Genomic DNA, 20,932 nt, shown 5'->3' with positions numbered 1-20,932 from the left:
GGAAAAAACATTAAGAATCTGTCAGCAAGGAAATGACATTTGTCTTTCCTGGTATTCAATTCTTATCAGATTGGATGCATCTTTATTATATGTAAATTAATTGCAATTCTGTAATACCTCCCCGAATACTTGAAAAGCAAACTAAATAAGACCAGGCAGCACACAGAACAACTGAAAAGGGCTCACCAGCCTCCAGTCAGGCTGACCGTACCAAGGTTTGTGAGTTTGTGTGGTTTCAGCTGATTAGGAATGGTCAATTCTGAACGGGTAATATGGATTTACAAAGGAATGACACACTTAACTGTACTGACTTACGAGCACAAACAACACACAATCCATCAGCAATCTCAAACCTGTGCACTTCCTCCTGCGAACATCTGCAACATCTGCTGCATGAGCTGCTGCTGGGCGGAGCTGCTTCCTGTGGGCCCGGTCACGGGGGTGGGGCCTTGGCTGGGCCCGCCCCCCGAGGGGGCGGGGTTCTCCGGGGGCCCTGTCCCCCCAGCGGAGAGAGGGGAAACTGGGAATCCCCCAGGCGTCAGGCTGTGGGAGGAGGAATGCCACAGGTTAGGACGGCGATCGAAAGACTGGCCATTCCGAGGAAAATGGCTTTTTGGGGCTGAACACAGAACCTGGCTTTAAGAGGACTGCCGATGTTTCTGAGAAAAGAGATGCTTCTTAGCATGTAGGTCACCAGACAGAAGCACATCATTATTTCCATACTCAGCACTAAAGAGAGGAAAGACTGTGGTAATTTTTTATCTTCGCTCTACCTTCTTATCACTTTCTAACCCACGATGTTGGGAGGTTAAAAGTGAAAAGGTCAGGGCAAAGCTGCAGTGAGGATGTTAAGATGCAGGTTTCAAGGCATGTGAAGCTCAGAGACCGTCTTGTTGATATTGGGGGCAATTTTTGATTTTCTTTAGAAACATGTTTTAAAACAGTCACCGTGCAGAGTATCGGTACTGATCACACAACATCACCCTCATAAATCAGTCTTCCTTTGCTGGGAAGACACTGCTGTTAGGGGCCATGTGGTAATGGCTGCTCTGTTCTCCGAGTGCAGTGTCTGGAGTGCTCTTCCGGTCCCCAGCGCAACCCCAGAGAGCCGTGGGTGTCTCTGACTGCAGAAGGAAGTACCGACGGCAGCGCTGGGACAGCTGCCCCACTGCTGGCGTACCTGGGCATGAGGCCTGGAGCCTCCGTCTGCAGCGTCTGCAGCCCCTGCTGGATCTGGAGCAGCGCCTGCATGGCCCGAGGGTTCGTCATCACCGACAGCGCCTCGGGATTCTGCATCTGCGCGGCAGGGAAAAGACATCATTGCTGCAAACTCAATCTGAAACCAGGAGCTTTCCATCTTCACCGACTCCATGTGACCGTGGCTTTCTCATGAATTTAGACTCGATGATTTGTCTGTATTACATTCACCCAATTGGGAATACACAATCGCGTTTCTCATGTCCGGGGAGACTGAGGAAGTGAAGGCTGACTCCTCTGAGCCGCCCACCTCTGAGCCAATTGCCTTTTGACACATCACAGGCAGCACCGCCCCACACTGGAGGTTCAGTGCTGATTGGAGGAGAGCTATGTCCCTCACTGGCAACACCGCGTGCCTACAAGCCCCTGGGAGGTGGGAGGGTTCACGGTGTCGCCAAGAGCCGGGAGAGCGCTGGCCGACTCGGCCGACTCATCCTGCCCTCAGCCAACTGAGCTCCTCCGCTTGGGGAATCCCAGTCACAGTCAGCTGGTGCCATGACATGTCTGTCGTGTTTTTTCTCTCTACCTGCTATAAACTCAAGAGTGAAAAAACAGATCTGTATGTTTTCTGTTCTGTATCAGAATGGTCATATGTTTCAGGTTTCCTAGACTGAACAGCATGACAAAAGTTATATAGTGTAACATATATCTGATATTAAGTACACGTGTGGCCTGTTAAAGAAATTGATAAAATGTAGACTGAGTTTTACAGTAAATATGAAATCATGTGGTCAAGGCAGGATCTTGTGAACCTTTGTTTCACTAATTTGAGGGGGCTGTTTCTCCAATGCCATTACTCAACATTTAATACCACTCTTGGCTTCCAAACTGGGAGTTTAAATAATCCCTCTCTTTTCGGCACAGACCGCCTTCTGATGAAAAGCCAATCCCGGAGCACAGAGTGAATCTTGAATCTGAAACCACTCTGCCGCTCAGATCCCAGCCTCTTACCTGCTGCAGAAACACGGGCAGCTGGTGTCTTAACTGCTCCTGCAGCTGAGGATTGCCAGCGAAGAGAGGGTTGTTCATCATAACCTGTCAGAATCGCGAAACAAGAGCAGGCATACCTGAAGTTACTCCTTACAAGATTTCTTCAGATTGACTCTTAAAAGAACAAGTGCCGAGCTCCTAAAATACACCTATCCTCCTACTTTTGGAACTGACAAACACTTCTTTTTACAGTTCACATGGCAACATCTTTGATTTTCGTTTACCTCCATTTTTATGACTTTAAAATTGAAAATGGCACCTGTGCTCCCCTTTTGAGCCGAAGGGACAAAATGAATGATGGGAAGGCAGCAGCGCAAGGACAATGCCTGCTGGGAGTGCTGCCATTTCTGGGAATTTGTGCCATTCTCTCTGAGGAGGGCCTGAGTGCATTTTTACTAGAAAATGTCCCGGCTGCGTCCTCAACATTTTAGAGGATAAGACGAAGTATTCCAAAACCTGCTTTCGTAGTGTTTAGAGCAGAAAATACACCAGGATACATTATTCTCACTCCAGAAGATGTGCTGGTGTAAACTATTAAATGTGACAATAATTCTACCCTACTTTATACTTCCAAGGTTGGGGCAAGGAATTAAACTGGAGATTTGTATGTCTATGTTCATGAAGGCAAAGAAATCAGGAATTCATATCATGTACAGCGAATGTTTGAGTGGACGATGGAAGAACATGAGAGACTTGAGGCTGAGATCAACCCAACACTGAACGCACATGCTGTTTCGTGTGAATTCGCGTGTAAATGAAATGTAGATGTGGGACGGGTACAAATTGAGTTTTGGGTGAGCAGAAGGTGAGAGGCAGACTGGACTGCACACCTGCGCTGCAATGTCAGGGTTCTGTGCCAAGGACTGCATCATACTGCGCATGTAGGGCGCGGACAGCATGTTCTGCATGAGCTGGGGGTTTTCCGAGATCTGCTGCAAGAGGCTCTGCATGCCGGGACTGTTGAACATGCCTACAGAAAAAAAAAAAACAAGGACAAAGGCAGAGGTGAGATGAAAGAAGACAAACCGATCCGAGAGTCAGTAATCAGCAGGAGCAGGACAAGAGTGGAAGAGTGAAATATTCCTGTCCTTTTCCGATCCCTAATCAATGCACAAGTCGATGATTACTGTGACACATACAGTACTCCACCAGTGCAACTGCAGGGGAGTCTGAGGAGGGCAGGGCACCCGAAGCTCACCATGCAACAGCAGATCCACTGACTAGCAGGACACCTGTGAGCTTGCAGGTCTGGCCGTGAGAGCTGTACCCATCTTGCAACAGATGCTAGCTCAGCTGTAGGCCCTGCATGGGCCAGCAGCAAGAACAGCAATCAGCCTTCGCACGAATATGTGTTCAGGGGAAACGCATGCACAGTCATTTTTACACACAGGTGTAAAAAAAAAAATCGAGACAGGCTGCCAAGTCACTCCACCAGTTACAGTGCTTTCTCAAGGGTGCGGGATGAGTCTCGCTGGCCCAGATATTACAGGTGTGAGCCTGACCTGGGTCAGGTCACTAAATGATGCTGACCAGCATTCCTCAAGTGCTGATCAAGGTACAGACGGACATCAGCTGGCTGGTGTCGTCTTGGTATTTGATAAAACAGTGACTGGACTTGATGCAGGCCTATAGTGACAAATACTGTTACCTATAATCTTTTTAGGCAATACAATATTAAATATTTATTTTCACAATAATAGCGCCATCAAGAAACTCCAAGTGCATATTAATTAGTGACAACTGAAAAATATGTAAATATGAAAAAACATTGAAAAAGGTTTAATAATTCACTGTTAATAGGAGCAAGTGGAACTCATTACTGATAAAAGACTATTAGAGGGACCACAGGTTAATTTGCTGCAAATTAAGGACAACAACCGAGATTAAATCAATTTGTCCAAATAACAAACTACTGGGTGAAGCCCTGTGGAGCTGGCGGCAGGTCAGAAGATGAGACAGCTCTGAGAGGTGTGCGTGAGTCCCCAGCCTCCCCGTGCAACCCAGCAACTGCAGTGCCCAGGACATCGCTACTAGAGAAATTCTTAAACAGCGATTCCGAACCAGCGGGGCACCGACGAGAAAACAGTGAAATTATTTTCAGTAAAAAAAAATCAAGAAAAAACGAAAGCAAATCTATGAATACATCTTTCAATGGCATTTTTTGTTTGAAAAAGCGGAGAAGATTAAGAATTGTCAACTCCACATTCAGGGGGATATGAAATAAGTAACTGGCAATTCCTAACATGCAAATAAAGCAGAAATGAGAGAGACGACGCCTGCCAGTAACTTCTGGCTGCAGGGGTACGGAGTGACGGGTACCGTTGCCCAGGTTGGCGGCACTGATGCCCAGGGGGTTGGATATACTGGGGGTGCTGCCCCCCTGGGTTGAAGCGGCGGAGCTGCTGCTGCTGCTGCTGCCGCCCCCGGTCTCGGTGGTCGAGGTGGGGGCCGCGGTGCTGGGGGGGCCCCAGGGGTTCGGCAGAGGCTCCCGGTTCTCCGTCCTGGAAGGCTGCACCCCCGAGCTGTCCGAGCTCCCGCTGAGCGCGGAGAAAGGGTTATTTCCGAACTGCCGCCAGAAAAAAAACAGAACAGGAACAACTTCACTCCAGTTCAGGGACGCCACGCGCAGAGGAAGGGGGCCCTGCCAGTCCTGCGGACTGTGGGGAAATAAACCCCAGAATCTTATCCAGTGGCTCCTCAAGGAATCCCAGAGCCAGGAGTGTAGGAAGAAGTGTGTCTGACTTATCTGCCCTAAATGCAACCACTAGTGATCCTGTAGCTTTAATTTCAGGCATCACAGAATGATGACGAATTTAAGACACCAAGTGGAAGGAACATTAGGTCATTCAAGACTTAAGTCTCTCAAAAAAATGGTCTGAATATCGAAGGGCTGTTCGTCTAAAAATCTGAAGAGCCTCAAATCTGTAGTGCTATTCTGAAATTAATATAACATTTAGTGCCCCTTTAAAATGACTGATTTTGTGCCGTTAGATTCTTGCAAATCTTTAAATCACTCAATTGAGCTCATTATTAAAAATGAACTAAATAAATATTAAACCCCAGGTTCACAATCTTTGAGCATGATTAATCTACTGCTATAATTCTGAATATTCAATCTCTATTGATAGTAACAGATTTTCAACATATTAGTATCAATCTTCATAAAACAACAGAAATAAAACCAATGAAATTATTGATAACTGCATTTAACTGTAACACCTAGTCCGCTGTAAAATATTTTTCCATACGTTTGCTCCACAGCGGAGGAATACCTCAACACATTCAATCCTGGAGGTCATTAAATGCCTTTTCTGTAGTCTGTGCTTTTGAAGATGAATACAAACAAGCCTGATAAATCCTTATCAACAGATCAAGGACAAGAGCTTCTCGTAGAAAAATATCTGTTCCTTGTCTTTGTTCCCCATTCGTACTACCACATGGAAAGTAATGGATACCTTTCAATAGTTTTTTAAATTAGTAAAACAATTGGTCAAAGGCATATTTGTAGAGACATCAAGGTTCATCACAAAATAACCCCACATGCAGTATCGTTTCAGTACTTTAGTAGCTAACAGCAGATCTCGAAAAGAAATATGCTTCTCTGTCAACTGTCTTAATTGGGGTAAAAGTGGACTCATTTTCACTTTAGATGTTGATTCAAGCATTACAAACATTTTAGTTTTGAACATCTGGATACATCCAGAGTACTGATTTGCGTGTACAGACTATGTGCTGTGGAGAGAAAGACATAAGCTACACTCCTGCTGTGTGAACTAAGAATCTCAAAGGTTTGGCACCTGGTGTGTTTTTACCAAAGGCGTCATGTCCTACCAGGCATTTGTAAGCCTGCACATGTGACACACAGCCACACAGCGCCATGACTGTCTCCAGGCGTCAGGTCCGCCTACCTGCTCCCGGGCAGCGCTGAACATGGGCTCCTGGATGTCCGTGTACATCCTGCGCAGGGCGTTGTACCCGCCTGGGATGCTTTCCAGGTTGCTGAGCGCCCGGTCCTGGTTCCTCATCATCTCCTGCATCATCGCCGGGTTCCGCGCCAGTTCCATCGTCTGACAACCAGAACACAACAGGGCCAAGCTCAGAGCAAAGCTGCACGGATCTCCCCTATGAGGGTCACACGGTCCCCTTCCCTTCCAACCCGGCCCGACCTGGGCTACTGAACCGAGTCGGATGAAGGCTTGTGCTGGATCTGAATTAGGCCAGGATTATAAGAGATCAGAACTGCTGTAATGGCAACCTATGTGGCCCAGAGCTGGACATCAGCTTCACAGTGGGCCTGAGCTCCGGTTGTCACACGAAATGGGAGAGAAGATATCCCTGGATGAATGTCAACAACAGTGCTTAAGGATGCACTCTAAGAACTCTTGAGCTAAATGTGCATCAACTCTTAGGGATGAGATGAACTCTTCAGTACACCTGCTAAGCTCACCTGAAAGTCTTAAATAAGTAAATTTGAAATGTTTCAAAGCAACTTTCAGAGATATCGCAGTCTGCACAAGCTATTCTTCTAAGGCCGAATGAATGGGTTTTAATGTGAATGCCCAGATGTCAAAGGAGAAGTGTTAATGACAATTCACTCCCAGCATACAACATACTAGTAAAAAGCTCCCATTGCAATATTAATATTAATAACAAGAGGGGCAGCATGCTCTCCTTGTGTTCATTTGGGTTTCCTCCACTTTCTCCAGTCTCCTCCTAAAGTCCAACGACCTGTCTGTGACCCTGGCCCAGATGTGGGTGTGTGTCTGTGTGCCCCTTGGTGGGCTGGCATCCCCGCCCAGGGTGTACCCCGCCTTGAGCCTGTTGCTTAGTGGGATAGACTCCGGCTCCCCCACGATCCTGTACCGGGGGGGGTGTTAAACGTCAATAGGCAGAGCCTGCTCCCATGTCTCGAACCGGGGGCCCAGGTTGCGGACGAGCTCCGGCGCTGCAGACCTCCCTCACCTGCCTCATGAGCTCAGGGTTGTTGAGCATGTGGCTGATCTCCGGGTTGCGCTCCATCAGCTGCTGCATCTGGGGGTTGGCCATGATCATCTGGCGCATCAGGTCCGGGTTGGACATCATGTTCTGCACCAGCGGGTTCTCCATGATCTGGGACAGCATCTCCGGGTTGGACATCAGCTGCCGCTGCATCTGCTGCTGCAGCTCCATGAAGTTGGCCGAGCCCATGCCCAGGCCCCCCAGGCCGGCCAGGTCCCCGAACCCCGCTGTGGGCACACGGACGGAAAGTAAGGACACGCGGGGGAGACGGGACCCCACAGAGGAGAACTCAACACCCGCGTCAATCTCATCTGGACCAGCTGAGAGCATCCTTCCTTCAGCCTGTTACACCCCCAGATGTGGAATGGATCTCCGGGCCAGCGGGGCATCAAGAAAAGGTTTTAGAGATACACAGATCTAGAGTCAATCTCTCATCCTAGCGTTAATCCCACATCAGCAGGGTCCGCTTGGCGGCATGCCCGTCTCCATTTGGTGGTTTGAACCAAATCTTTGAGCTGACGTTGCCATTAAATGCGACCGAGAATACTCCAACTGGCATCGCTCCGCCTGCCGTCGGAGGGGGGGAGGAGAACAAAGTAATGTAGCCAATTCAGAGATGGGGATTATTAGGAGGCCATGATTGGTAAGGGCCAATTGGAAATTTGGCCAGGACGCCGGGGTTACACCCCTACTCTTTTCAAGAAACACCCTGGGATTTTTAATGACCACAGAGAGTCAGGATCTCAGTTTTATGTCTCATCCGAAAGATGGCGCCTGTTTACAGTATAGTGTCCCCCGTTACTATACTGGGGCATTAGGACCCACATGGACCGCAGGGTGAGCGCCCCCTGCTGGCCCCACTAACACCTCTTCCAGCAGCAACCTTAGTTTTTCCCAGGAGGTCTCTCATCCAGGTACTGACCAGGCTCACACCTGCTGAGCTCCAATGGGTTGCCAATTGTAAGTTGCAGGGTGACATGGCTGCTGGCACAGATCCAGAGTCAATAAAACACTTTATAACTGATGATGGAAGGTCCTCTAGGGCAGTGGTTCTCAAACTTTTTGGACCAAGTACCACCCCTAATCCAACCAAAGCATCCAAGTACCACCTACAAGTCATCATCTCATAGGAACCCCAGAAATTCTCAATGACCAACATGAGCGCGCATACATATAACAAATATTATAATAATAAACTTTATTTGATATAGCACCTTTAAAGGTGGGTTCTCAAAGTGTTTTACAGAAAAAAAACATTAACAACAACTAATAAAAAAGCACCATTTCAGTGAGAGGGGTTAGCCTGTTTAGTTGAGCAAAGCAGATGTGAATTAATTTTTTGAGCCTTGATACAATTCACAACAGAGTCTAACATATATTTAATCGTCAGGCATTTTCTTGACGGCAAAGGTCTCGCGGTGGATGTTGTAATGCGTACATTAATTTCTGGAGCAACCTCTCTAATTCGTGCAACTACACCGTTATGTCGGCTTGTCATTGCTCTAGCACCGTCTGTACAAACTCCCACACATTTTATCCAGTCGATGCCATTCTCTTCGATAAATTCATTCAGAAGCTGAAATGTGTGCTCTCCTGTAGTTCCTGTTGGTAGCGGTTTAAAGAACAGAAAGTCCTCATGGGACGTACCCTCAAACTCGTACCTAACGTAAACGAGCAAATTGGCCAAATTGACTACAGACTCATCTAATTGCAGTGAAAAACATCTGCTCATCTTAACGCGCTCTATCAGTGTACTTTTGATATAATCCTTCATTTCAATAATTCTATGAATGACTGTGTCTTTCAGGGGGAGGGGGGCAGCAGGTCGAGCTGTTTAGCAGCTTTTTCTCTACACATAATACGTGTCAGCTCTTTTGCCAACGGTAAATAAGGTTCTTCAAAAACAGTGTAGCTTACCTGCTTTAGCAATCCGCAAGCTTGCATTTTTCCGCGTTTCCGTTTTTATTTCCGTATTTATTTAAAGTTTTTATTTCATGCGCATGGGAGCGAAACAGAGACGCTCGGTGTATTTACCTCAAATTAGAACAGTTCTTAAATATTTTTCTGTTATCACGTTTTCGTGTGCTCACAAGATTACCAGCGTTCGTGGCACGTATTTCTATGCATTCCTGTGTTTACAACGTTGGCATTGTTCCAAAATCACGCGCATTCTCCTTCCTCCCTATTTGCTGGAGATACAGTAGCTTTTTTTAAATACAATTGGTCACTTGCATCCGTAGCACGCATTCCTACGGAGTGGTATAGAATTACAGAGTATCTCTTGTGTCCACTGAAGTATTAGCGCGCACTGTATCGTAGTACGTAGGCTGTGTATTCGACACTGTATTAAAATACAAAATATGAAAACCCGTCCCGATTTTTCAGCGCACAAGACACAGTTCCATGGTCATTTGGCGTACCACTTGGCGGCACGCCACGTACCACTGCCGGTACGCGTACCACAGTTTGAGAACCACTGCTCTAGGGGGTAGGTGTTGGGGACTGTATTATCCAAGAAACCGGTGGCAGACGACCTTTTCCAAGAACATGGAGATGGGGCTCTAGCTCCTGTGAAGTAGTGGTACAGGAGTGGTGTAAGATACACCCCTCGCAGAGAGCTCTAATCTGCAGTTGGCCACTAGGTGGCGCTGCAGTGGCGGGGAGGGACGCGGTTACTCACTGAGGAGGCTGGCGGGCGGCGTGGGGGCCGAGGTGGGAGCGCTGCTGGAGGAGCCGGCGGGCGAGGAGCTGACGGCGGGGCTCGGGCTGCCCGGGCTGGCGCTGCTGCTGCTGCTGCTCACCTGCGGCGTGCTGGAGCTGGAGGAGGCGGAGGGCTGGGAGCTAGCGCCATCTGGTGCCCTGGAGGGACAGGAGACGACGGATTAATCAACCCGCAGCAGGACCGCCAGAGTCACTGACCGGAGTGGACACTGCAGGTGCCCTCTTCACGGTCCTTTTATTCATTCGACAAAATTCTGCAGATCATGAAGTCTGATAATTAGAGACAAGTATTACAATCAAAACGCATACAAGTTTTAGCTCCTAGACCGTAAATACACATTCATTTCATAATTCACAGTCCTGGATGCAGGCTAAGGCTAAGTCTGAGCTCGGCACAGTATCCACCAATTCCTGAGTCACAGGAATGACCGAATATGTGTAGTTGTGCCTCAACTTACACTGTAATTATATTCTCACAGTGAAACAAGCATACAAAATAGTGCAAATCGTGTAAGACATGGGGGAAAAAAAGATTTCGTTTCCATCCCTAAAAGATGACTTCCTGAATTTTTCCAACTGAAAAGGGTTCATGTGTTGCCGCTCGGATTCGATGACGATACTGATGTTGAGATGAGAATTCGGAGGGTCCACCAGGGGTGTGTGGGCATACCAACTCCATGCAGCTTGAAGTGGGACATGGGATATACTATGCCTTGCAAAAGTATTCAGATCCTTTCAAAGTTTTCACAAGTAGCTGGAACTACAAATGACACTTGTACATATTTTTCCAAAACAGTATTTTTATTGCAAACTCACATGCTCCAGCAGCCAAGACAAAATCAGTTACTTCTCAGCACAAATGTTAAAGAAAGCCAAAAACTGAAATACGCTGCTGGCAGAAGTCTTCAGACCCCACACATTAATATTTGGTAGAGCCACCTTTTGCTGCAATAACAGATTAAGCCTTTTGGGGTAGGTATTTAACAGCTGTGCACACTGGTTAGGGGTGATGTTTGCTCACCAACACAGATTCGCGCTGGGGTTGAGGTGGGGACTTTGACTGGGCCGCCCGAGGACAGTCACATTTTTGTTCTTGAGCCAGTATTGCTTTGGCCCTGTGCTCTGGATTACTGCACTGTTGCAAGATGAATGTCCTTCCAGGATTCAGTGTTTTAGCAGACTGAAACAGATTTCCTTGCAGTATTTCCCCATACACTGCTCCACCCGATTTCGCTTCAATTCGAACAAGATTCCCAGTCCCTGCTGCTGATGAGAAGCACCCCCACAGCCTCATACCGTCACCTCCAAACTTCCTGGACAGTGTTTCCTGGGGCACTCACAACGTTAGGTTTGCGCCACACAGCACTTTGAGGTTCAGCCAAAAAGCTCTACCTTGGTGTCATCCGACCACAAACCTTTTCCCAGATCTTCGGTGGATCACTCTAGTGCTGTCTGGCAAACTCCAGACGGGCTCCGAGATGGTTGTTTTTGAGTAATGGCATCTTTCTTGCCACTCGCCCATACAGGCCAGCGTTATGCAGAGCTCTTGATACAGTTGACCGACGCGCCTGCACGCCACTCTCAGCCACTGAGCTTCGCAGGTCTTTCGAAGTGATTCTTGTGTTCAAAGCGAGTGCCCTCTCAGTGGCTTCCCTCACAAGCCTCCTTCTTGTTCGGCTGCTGAGTTTTGAGGAACAGCCTTTCCTAGGCAGTGTCTGGGTGGAGTGATGCAGCCTCCATTTCTTGGCGATTGAGCCAATAGTGCTAAGTGGGATATCCAAAAACTTCAAAATTTTTTGTACCATTTTCATAGTTATGTATTTTATCACTTTATCTCTAACTTCCTTAGAATGCTCTATAGCATTCATTTCCATACGTTTCCTTCAAATTCACTGCCTGACCAATGATGCCTAAGCAGAACAGAACTTTTATCTTCTAAATGTGTCAGATCATTTTATTGGTGCACAGGAGGCCAATGGAAAGGCAGCTCCATCCTTGTTAAGGCAGTTTCTGAGAGCGCAGGGGTGTGAATACTCAAGCACGCCACGTATTGCAGTTTTTGACTTTCCTTAAGATATCAGCTGACAAATAATTTTCTCTTTAAACCTTTTTAAATGTTTGAGCAAGTGAGTTCGCAGCATCAATACTGTTTTAAAAAGGAATGTATAACATTTGTAAACCAGTGCATTTGAAAACTTCTAAAAAAGGGAATTAATACTTTTGAAAGGCACTGCATATACACCCAGTGGCCACTTTATTAGGTACACCTATCTAGTCCCGGGTAGGACCTCCCTTTGCCTCCAGAACAGCCTTTCTTCGCAGCACGGATTCAACAAGGTGCTGGAAACATTCCTTAGGGATTTTGGTCCATGCCGACTCGATAGCATCACGGAGTTCCAGCAGGTTGTTCGGCCACACGTTCATGCTGCGAACCTCCCGTTCCTCCTCATCCCAAAGGTGTGCTATGGGATCGAGATCTGGGGACTGTGCAGGCCACTGGAGTAAACTGACGTCACCGTCATGTCCGTAGAACCAGCCTGCGATGACGCCTGCCTTGCGACACGCCGCATTATCCTGCTGGAAGTATCCATTTGAGAATGGGGAGACTGCGGCCATAAAGGGACGCACATGGTCAGCAACAATGCTAAGGTACGCTGTGGCATTCAAATGGTGCTCAGCTGGTATTGAGGGGCTTAACGTGCAACAAGAAAACATTCCCCACTCCATTACACCACCTCCACCCTGTACTATTGACAGGGCGGATTCATGCTCTTTAGGTCAAATTCTGACCCTACCATCTGCACGTCGCAGCAGAAATCGAGATTCGTCAGACTGGGCAGCGTTTTTCCCCCAATCTTCAGGCGTGCAGTTTTGGTGATCACATGCCCACTGTAGCCTCATCTTCCTGGTCTTAGCTGGCAGGAGTGGAAACCGGCGTGGTCTTCTGCTGCTGTAGCCCATCCGCTTCAAGGTTCGACACGCTGTGCGTTCAGAGATGCCCTTCTGCACACCACTGTTGTAAAGACCGGTTATCTGAGTATCTGCAGGCTTTGTCAGCTGGAACGAGTCTGGCCGGTCTCCTCCGACCTCTCATTAACAAGGTGTTTTCGCCCACAGAACTGCCGCTCACTGGATGTTTTTTGTTTATCCTCTGTAAACTCTAGAGACTGCAGTGGGTGAAGATCCCAGGAGGCCAGCGGCTTCTGAGATGCTGGAACCACCACGCCTGGCACCAACAACCATACCACGGTCAAAGTCGCTGAGATCGCGCGTCTTCCCCATTCTAATGTTTGGTCGAACAACAACTAAACCTCTTGATTATGTCTGCATGCCTTATATATTGAGTTGCAGCCACATGATTTGCTGTTTGTCTATTCGTGTTAATGAGCAAGTGTACCTAATAAAGTGGCCGGAGGGTATATTGCTCTACAGTATTCCTACTGAACCACATTGTGGAAGATATCAGAAGATACCTTCCACAATGTTAATTTAGGGATCTGTTAATTTAGGCTTTACCAAAAGGTATGTTAATACAGAATAAGGCTGCCTTACCTCAATGGCTGCAGCAACTAACTTCCTTCTATAGAGTAGGAGTGTCCAAAGACATGACTAACACTCAAAGTGTGAAAGAAACTGCTTTCTGAGCCTGTGTGCTGTATGCAAGAGCTGGGAGAGCCTTGCAGTCTCTGTTCTGCGGGGCAGACCCAGCGCAGCCGTCTGTACTTATTGAGGCTCAATAAACACTGAATCTGCACAAGACTGTGTCCTGATCTTCTGTCCTGATGCAGGATAGCCCATAAGACAGCCCAACCTCCTCCTTCTGTTTCAAAGCGTTCTTTGCTGGATGTGAAGTCAGGTCCCTCAGCTACGCCGTTTTCTCCCAGAGCTGATACAGCGCGCCGTGTCAAGTGATCATACAAATCTCGTAGCCTTTTCTGGATTATTGGCCTGTTCAATGCAACACGTATCTGAGTTTGGTCCTTATATCCGGCTGTTCAGCTCTTTCTCACAAATACTGAAATATTTTACTCTACTCTTGCCTCTTTTCCCTTCACCGCAGGGTTCTTGCCACAGACAATGACCCTTTACCTGTCCAACACTCCCCCTTCCTGCACTGCATTCAGCTCAAGGGAAACACTGTTAGCCAGTGATCGCAGCTGAGGAAGGCAGCTGATGGAGGGGATGGGGAACAGGAGCCGACGCAACAAGCTACACTGTGTGACAGTGAACCCACACCGTGTATGAAAATAACGGGTGACACATAATTGTCCATTCATAAATGAAACCATGCAAACCAAGCCCGAGTGCACTGTGCTCCACAACTGCTATGAATCGGCCTCCTGTCTATACACATTAAGCGCAATCAATATGCGAGATTCAGGTTCATACTGGGGCTCTGTGGATCTTCACTCTTCCCCGCTGTCAGTGCAGTGCGCCTGAAGCAAGCGGCCCTTATCTTCCCACAATGCAGGGGCTTAGACTGCTAAACTCCTCGATGGCAGAGTGATGGATTGGAACCGTGTTGAATCCGATGGAACCAGTGGCTTTTACAGGACATCCGAGGAATCAAAGGTCTGTCTCAGCACTGCACCAAATCCCATCCGGATTGTGACTGTGGCACCTCCGTGCCTGACTGATCTCCTGTTCACTGCAGACAGGACGGCTGGAATTCCCCACCTGCCCTTCTCCAGCGCCACCCAGGGTCGTGTGCTCAAGAACTCCACGGGGTGGTGACAGACTTCAACAGCTCGGGCACAGCCTCACCTGGACTGTGGCTTACATCTAGCTTCGTTCCTGCAGCCCCCCCAAGAGGCTGGGACAAGCATCTTCTCCAACTTGCCTTATCAGTGCTCTTTTTTCGTAACACCTGATGGGTCTCCATGAGCATGAGCTGCAACACTGTGTGACAATGTTGTGAACACATTAATTTGACCGGCCAAGAGCTCGTGCAGACTCCCTCATGCCACGACCTCTGACAGACAGCAGGACATCACAGGTGGAGCACTCGGAGTTCCAACCTATAAATTGCTTTAAGATTTTAAACTTGTAAAGTGGAAGGTTATGTAAACATAAGCTACTCTGGCTACAAGTTAGGTATCATAATCACAATTACAGAAAAATATGTCCAACATAAAATAAGAGATGAGTAACAGATATTAGAATGTCAGGTAAGCAGAATTGAATTATAGTTAATTTAATTGAGGTCATAAGTCTCAATAGCCAGTGACCACTTACTATGGCTATATCTAATACTTAAGACACTAAGATCTTAGTTTAGTTAAGTTACTTAGTAAAACACCCATATACCCAAGGAAAACTATGGCCAATTTCAGGAGACATTAAAGGAGAGTTCTAGAACAGGGTATAGCAGTGTCAAGCCCATAGCCTTTAGGGACACATATAATGGTTCAGTCAGACACATGCAAAAAATTATTGAATTGAAAACAATTTTATTAGGAAAACTTAAGCAAAGGAGAGCTTTGGGTGGTGAGCGGGAATGATGTGTCTTTGCTATCCCTGTTGGATTGTCTAGTCCTCATCCTGTGCCTTTTAATTCCAGTTCAGCTCTTAACAAGCTAAACCTGCCCATTACTGGCTTAACTGGACCAGTTTTTCCTAGCTTTTCAGGATCTGCTGCATTAACGAGACTAAGAAAACCCACAGACACACTGACCCCCCCAGGATTAAGACTGGAAACTCCTGGCTTAGACCAGACTGACTTAGACTTGGTTCTGTAACTGGGATGCACTGGTTCTGGAGCTGGAACCCACTCACTTGTGTGCGGTCTTGATGACAAGGTGCACAGTCAGGCCATCCTTGATGCCATGCTGGTTCAGAGTGTCTCCGTCCTTCAGGATCTTCCCAGCAAAGATCAGAACCAGCTGGTCCTGCTTGGCTTTGAACCGCCGGGAGATCTCCTCCTTAAACTGTGGACACAGGGAGAGAGAGGGGTGAATGAGGGCAAGACCAGGATAGGTCTTTCAACACGTGTCCTCTGGAGAGGAACGGAGACGCAGGACAGCTTGAAGATGACAGGACAATTAGATGATGATCATAGCACGTCTCCATTGCTGGATATATTAAGAATGACAACTGTTTTGAAAACAAAAGTGTTCCCATTCAATTATTCATAAAGCTTATACTTCCTCTTTTACACACCTGAAGTGCTGGTCAAGATGAAAATAGTGGAATTTCAGAAGAAGAGCCCTAGTAGACAGCACACTGTTAACTTTAAGATGAAGGAAGCAGATGACAGGAATGCAAACATCACTTGGGGGTGAAACATCTCAGAAGATGCAAAAGAAATGAGGATCCCTTAAACTAACGTAAATCTAATTGCCTTTGCTGCCTTTAAAACTTCCGAGGTTCAAGAGCTCCGGAAATGATGATTGGTCTAGTCAAAGCGTAGCTGGGCCAAGTTCACCTTTCTCCAGCTGTGGTAAACTGCACAACACTTAAGAAAAACTTATGAAGTCTATCACAGCTTGATGTTGCCTCCCTGCCAATTATTAAGCCAGGCAAAGCTGAAGATCACAGAAGAGAGGTTCGATAAAGGTCGTGGAGCAGAAGATTTCCTGTGGAGCTGTTTTACACTGCTAGCAGAGGGAGGGATAAGCACACATCTCTGCTCCACATGCATTTAGTTCTCTATGCTTTCTGTTGATTTTCGAAACGCAGTCCATCATTATCTTACATCAGAACGTTAACAACCTCCTTGAGCGTTTTACACACCAAAGGAACACTTCAAGTACTGGACTAACAACCTGCAACTGATTGTGGGAGGTGGTTTCACAGCTTTGATCTCGTCTTAGTCTCTTCTTGCTCCAGGGCTTCCTAACCCCAGCCCAATGGCTTCTATTTGTTTTTTTAGCTAAAAAACCAAAGCTTCCCTTTTAGCATTAACTAACGTTTTCATTTTGATTTTAGCTCTGAATCAAAGATTGTGTGGGTATCAGGCCGCTCAAGCATTTTTGCCACCATCATGAAATTCTAAATCATTTCACTCCAGACCACAATTAAAAAGCACAAATAAAAAATTACAGAGTGAAAGGCTTCACAAGGTGACGGACCACCTGTTAGAAAAATCAGAAGACATTATGAAGCCAGTAGGGAAAACCCTACAGTCCTCTGTGAAGAGCCGCTCTTTTGAGTGTGTGATCTGGTCTTATTAAGCGCAGGTTTCGTAGAGACTCACAGGGCCCCTTTCAACATTAGACCGTGAGTGCACATGACCAACCAGCCTAGCCCTGGAGCTAGGGAGGGTCCACTGGCTTGAGCCCAACCTCCGCTCTGAATGACCTGGTGGCTCAGATCTCTGCTAACACCTCCCTACAGATCCAGCCGAACACTGGATCTCTCCCACAGGCTCAAAGACTCCTGCCCGCGTATCACAGCTTCACGACGTCTCCCCATTAAGCCAGAAATGCAGATGAAAATCTTTCCTCCAGCCTCACCGATGTGATTCCACCCATTCAGCACATCTCATCCCCCCCGGGCCACTGCTCACTTTCCTCCAGGGAGGGCAGAGATGCATCTTCATTCACTATTTCTACAAAATACCAACACCGTGGAGTGCTGCAGCACAAACAGCCAAGCTCCGAGGCGCAAGAGCCAGAGAGGTTACAGACGAGAGGCATCAGCTGCGTTAGTAGTTCAGGTGGGTAGCTGCGTCAGCATGCGTAGGCTGCAAAGGAACAAGTAATAGGTTTATTCCATGCATGGAATAAACCTATCAGCTGCGTTAGTCTGTGAATAGCTTCATGTCCAAGGACCTCCCCCCAGCTCTTACTTTACAGATTCCAGGAAACCTGCTCCTGCGATGTGGCCAGATACTCACCTCTAATCATCTACCTAGAACTTCAACAGCCAACATTTCCAAGACCATTCCTCTGATGTCTTAAAAACAGGACTAACCTCTGGTAACTACCCTCACAGGAGACATTAAGCTGGGCAATGAGGTCTCCTTAATACAGCCGATGAATTCACCGAATTTATACAGCACTTTTCACTTCAAAGGCTCCCAAAGACATATAGAAAAGGGGACCAGGATCAGGTGGAAAAGTGAGAAACTGCTCCACCAGCTGAGATAAGGGGGATCTTCATGTAGGCCTGGACAACAGAGCCAACAACTGGACTGTAACGCATGGTGTCATTGGGACCTGTAAAAGACCTCAGTCTGAGGTCTCACTCACTGGACAGCAGCTGCTACAGCACAGGGCCCCTGATCACCACACTGGGGCCCTGGTCTGGGAGTTGCTTACACTTGCAGCACCACAACAGCAGTCTGGATTCCATAGTCCCAGTACTGATCAGGCCAAACTCAGCTCAGCTTTTGAGTGCAGATTACATCAGGCTACAAGGTGGGAGCTGCTGCCTTTCGCTATTAATGTGAAGGGCTTTCTTTTAACTGTTGCTCGTTGGTCTAGGGGTACGATTCTCGCTGAGGATGCGGTATTTTGGGGCGGAGCGGTGGCTCAGGATCTGCGCCTGTGGCCGGAAGGTTGCTGGTTCAAATCCCGCGGCCGGCAGAGGAATCCTACTCCGTTGGGCCCCTGAGCAAGACCCTTAACCCCAACTGCTCCAGGGGCGCTGTACAATGGCTGACCCTGTGCTCTGACCCCAGGCTTCTCTCTCCCTATCTGTGTGCGTCATGGAGAGCAAATCGGGGTATGCGAAAAGACAAATAGGGCCATAGGGCTAATCAAGTGATCTCATCTTATCTAACTGGTTCTGTGTGCTTCCCTCTACTTCCCTACTGTATCCCATACCCCCATCTATTATGTGTATTTATTTGGGTTTGTTGTTCTGTAAACTGCTTTGAGAAGCCACTTTTATAGGCGCTATATAAAAGTAAAGTTGATTATTGTTATTATAGTGTGAGATGAAAACCCGTGAGATTTAGCCTATATTTGAAAATAGAGATTCCCCTTAAAAATCACTTCTAGATTATAACGGAGCACGTGAAAGAAAGCCTGGGATGTATCCATCTGCTCCCAAGAGCTCAAAATGAGCTAGCTTAGTGTTAGACGGAGCACGGGGACACGGGACATTACTAGACCTCTGACAATGCACAGAGAGACCTTTCACACCAACAACAGCACTGCAGGTCACGCGGGGGCTCGGTGCATCACCTTTTAAAATGGATGACAACTAACTTCTGTAACTGACATGATGTCAGCTAGCTGACATGTTTAACGGGGGGGAAAGGGCTCATCTTCACAAACAGGGGACGATCGCGCTATTGCAGAGCTATGAACTTTATGACGAATCTGAACTGTGGAATAAAAAAAAACCCGATCCGCCTTGAGGTTCTGAAAGCTTTAGATGACACGATCTTACCACCTTTCACGTGAGCTTTAGTACACATTTTTCAAAATGACTCAGCCTTTTGCGCCATAAGCCAGTTTCGCCCAAGAACAGAAACCTCAGCGAAGGACAGACAGAACACGAACCGACAAGCAGGCCGGTTCCACTAATCACGGCGATCACAGGTTCCCAGGTGAAAGACCTGCGAGACACTGTCCCTCACCCCCACCCCCCCCCCCACGCAAAGGTGATGCCGTTCAGCAGGTATCTTATAAGACCAACCCGATCTTGATCGAACAGCCAGATGCTGGGTCCTGCAGGCGAATTTTGGCCACGGCTCGTTACGGCATAGATAGAAAACTGCAATCTTCCATTCAGACTCAACTCCGTGAGACGTGAATCGGTCACGTCCCACCCACCGCAAGCCAAGATGGAAAAACCGGCACCGAGAGGCTACGCTGACCGCGCAGACGGAAAAATCAAACCCCCACGCCTGCTGCAGAGGTCTGCGGGGCAACAGGCGAACAGCAGAGACCGACTCCCCACCTCTGGGTTAGCGGGGGGGATCGACAAGCCCCGGCTGAACTCCAGGCCTAGTGACCCGTGGACCGTCTCACTATCGTGCCCGTTTCGGCCCCCGGTCGAGAACATTCAAGGCGCTGCTGTCGCCCGCAGGCCTACACAACATCCAGGGGGTGGGGGCATGGAGATCAGCATTCAATTACGAGCGCTGATGTTTCAAAACAAGAAGGGATCTGGGTGAATCCAGCTTTCATGGCGAGCAACTTGTCAGACGCGTGACAGCACGCAGTCTAGGAGGGCTCTGTCGGAGCCTTTTCACGATTGGGCACGGATCGCCCGCCAGCTTTAGATGAGGCACCCCGGCTTATCCTCCTGCCTCCCAGACATTTTACTCTGGAGGTGGAAGTATAAGAAATGGAGGTGGGCGACTACAGAGGTCCGTCCCTCCCGTGCCATTCATTTCGCAGCGCCAGCTCCAGAGACACCGAGAAACACGCTGACGCGCACCCGACTGCGGCGACGAAAGACACAGACACATTTTATAACGAAAAGGGTAGACCTGTGTAACCGAGGCATCCTCCACGATCGCAATTTCCTCTTTGTCCTTCGGGGTTTTGACCGTGACCCTGATAATATTCCCTTCCAAGGCGATATTTTTGTTATTGTTGTTGTTCACGGGGTCTGTGCCGCTGCTGTCCGCCATCTTTACTCCTCCTGTTATCACTGAGTCACTGACGAGCAGCCTCGAGCCGGCAAGAGGTAAGAACCCCCCTCCGTGCCCCTACCTCATCCCAGCGCCCGGCCCAGCGCAACGGCCTCGCTTCCGCTGGGGGGGCCTCTGGCGGCGAGGAGGAGGTATTACACCTAAAAAATTGGTCACCCGTTTTCCCGAAAGCCATGCATGACACCGGAAATGGCCACATCCCGGCGTCCATCTGGGAGCATGTTGTCCATCGCAGGTTGCACATTCAGAGACTCCAAGACAACCGGCATGTCTTTTTGAAGGTGGGAAGACACTGGAGCACCCAGAGAAAATCCCCAAAGAACACAGGGCAAATGGGCAAGAGACAAGCATCTTGAGTTACTTACTTTACCGTATGCTTTGAATTTTCTTTGATATTTTCTTATGAGATTGTGT

The 20,932-nt window shown here is 48.0% G+C and overlaps 1 protein-coding gene across 1 annotated transcript in view; it reads right to left on the bottom strand.

Annotated features, from left to right (window-relative positions):
• The window catches only part of ubqln4 (ubiquilin 4), a 30,059-nt gene extending 9,516 nt beyond the window's left edge, over nucleotides 1–20,543 (bottom strand). The window contains exons 1-10 of the mRNA XM_088620330.1: nucleotides 20,354–20,543; nucleotides 15,742–15,893; nucleotides 9,926–10,104; nucleotides 7,210–7,472; nucleotides 6,156–6,314; nucleotides 4,567–4,813; nucleotides 3,078–3,217; nucleotides 2,209–2,292; nucleotides 1,181–1,296; nucleotides 354–543 (exon numbers count right to left, since the gene is read on the bottom strand). Of these exons, the coding sequence (XP_088476456.1) occupies nucleotides 354–543; nucleotides 1,181–1,296; nucleotides 2,209–2,292; nucleotides 3,078–3,217; nucleotides 4,567–4,813; nucleotides 6,156–6,314; nucleotides 7,210–7,472; nucleotides 9,926–10,104; nucleotides 15,742–15,893; nucleotides 20,354–20,497 (1,674 nt within the window). The 5' untranslated portion in view covers nucleotides 20,498–20,543. The remainder of the gene's footprint in view (nucleotides 1–353; nucleotides 544–1,180; nucleotides 1,297–2,208; nucleotides 2,293–3,077; nucleotides 3,218–4,566; nucleotides 4,814–6,155; nucleotides 6,315–7,209; nucleotides 7,473–9,925; nucleotides 10,105–15,741; nucleotides 15,894–20,353) is intronic.
• Between the last annotated feature and the right edge of the window lie 389 nt (nucleotides 20,544–20,932).

This window comes from Lepisosteus platostomus, chromosome 26, assembly GCF_059453375.1.
Source record: "Lepisosteus platostomus isolate fLepPlt1 chromosome 26, fLepPlt1.hap1, whole genome shotgun sequence".
NCBI classification, from domain to species: Eukaryota; Metazoa; Chordata; class Actinopteri; order Semionotiformes; family Lepisosteidae; genus Lepisosteus; species Lepisosteus platostomus.
The sequence above is the reverse complement of the archived record's forward strand: the minus strand, read 5'-3'. Positions and strand labels throughout refer to the sequence as shown.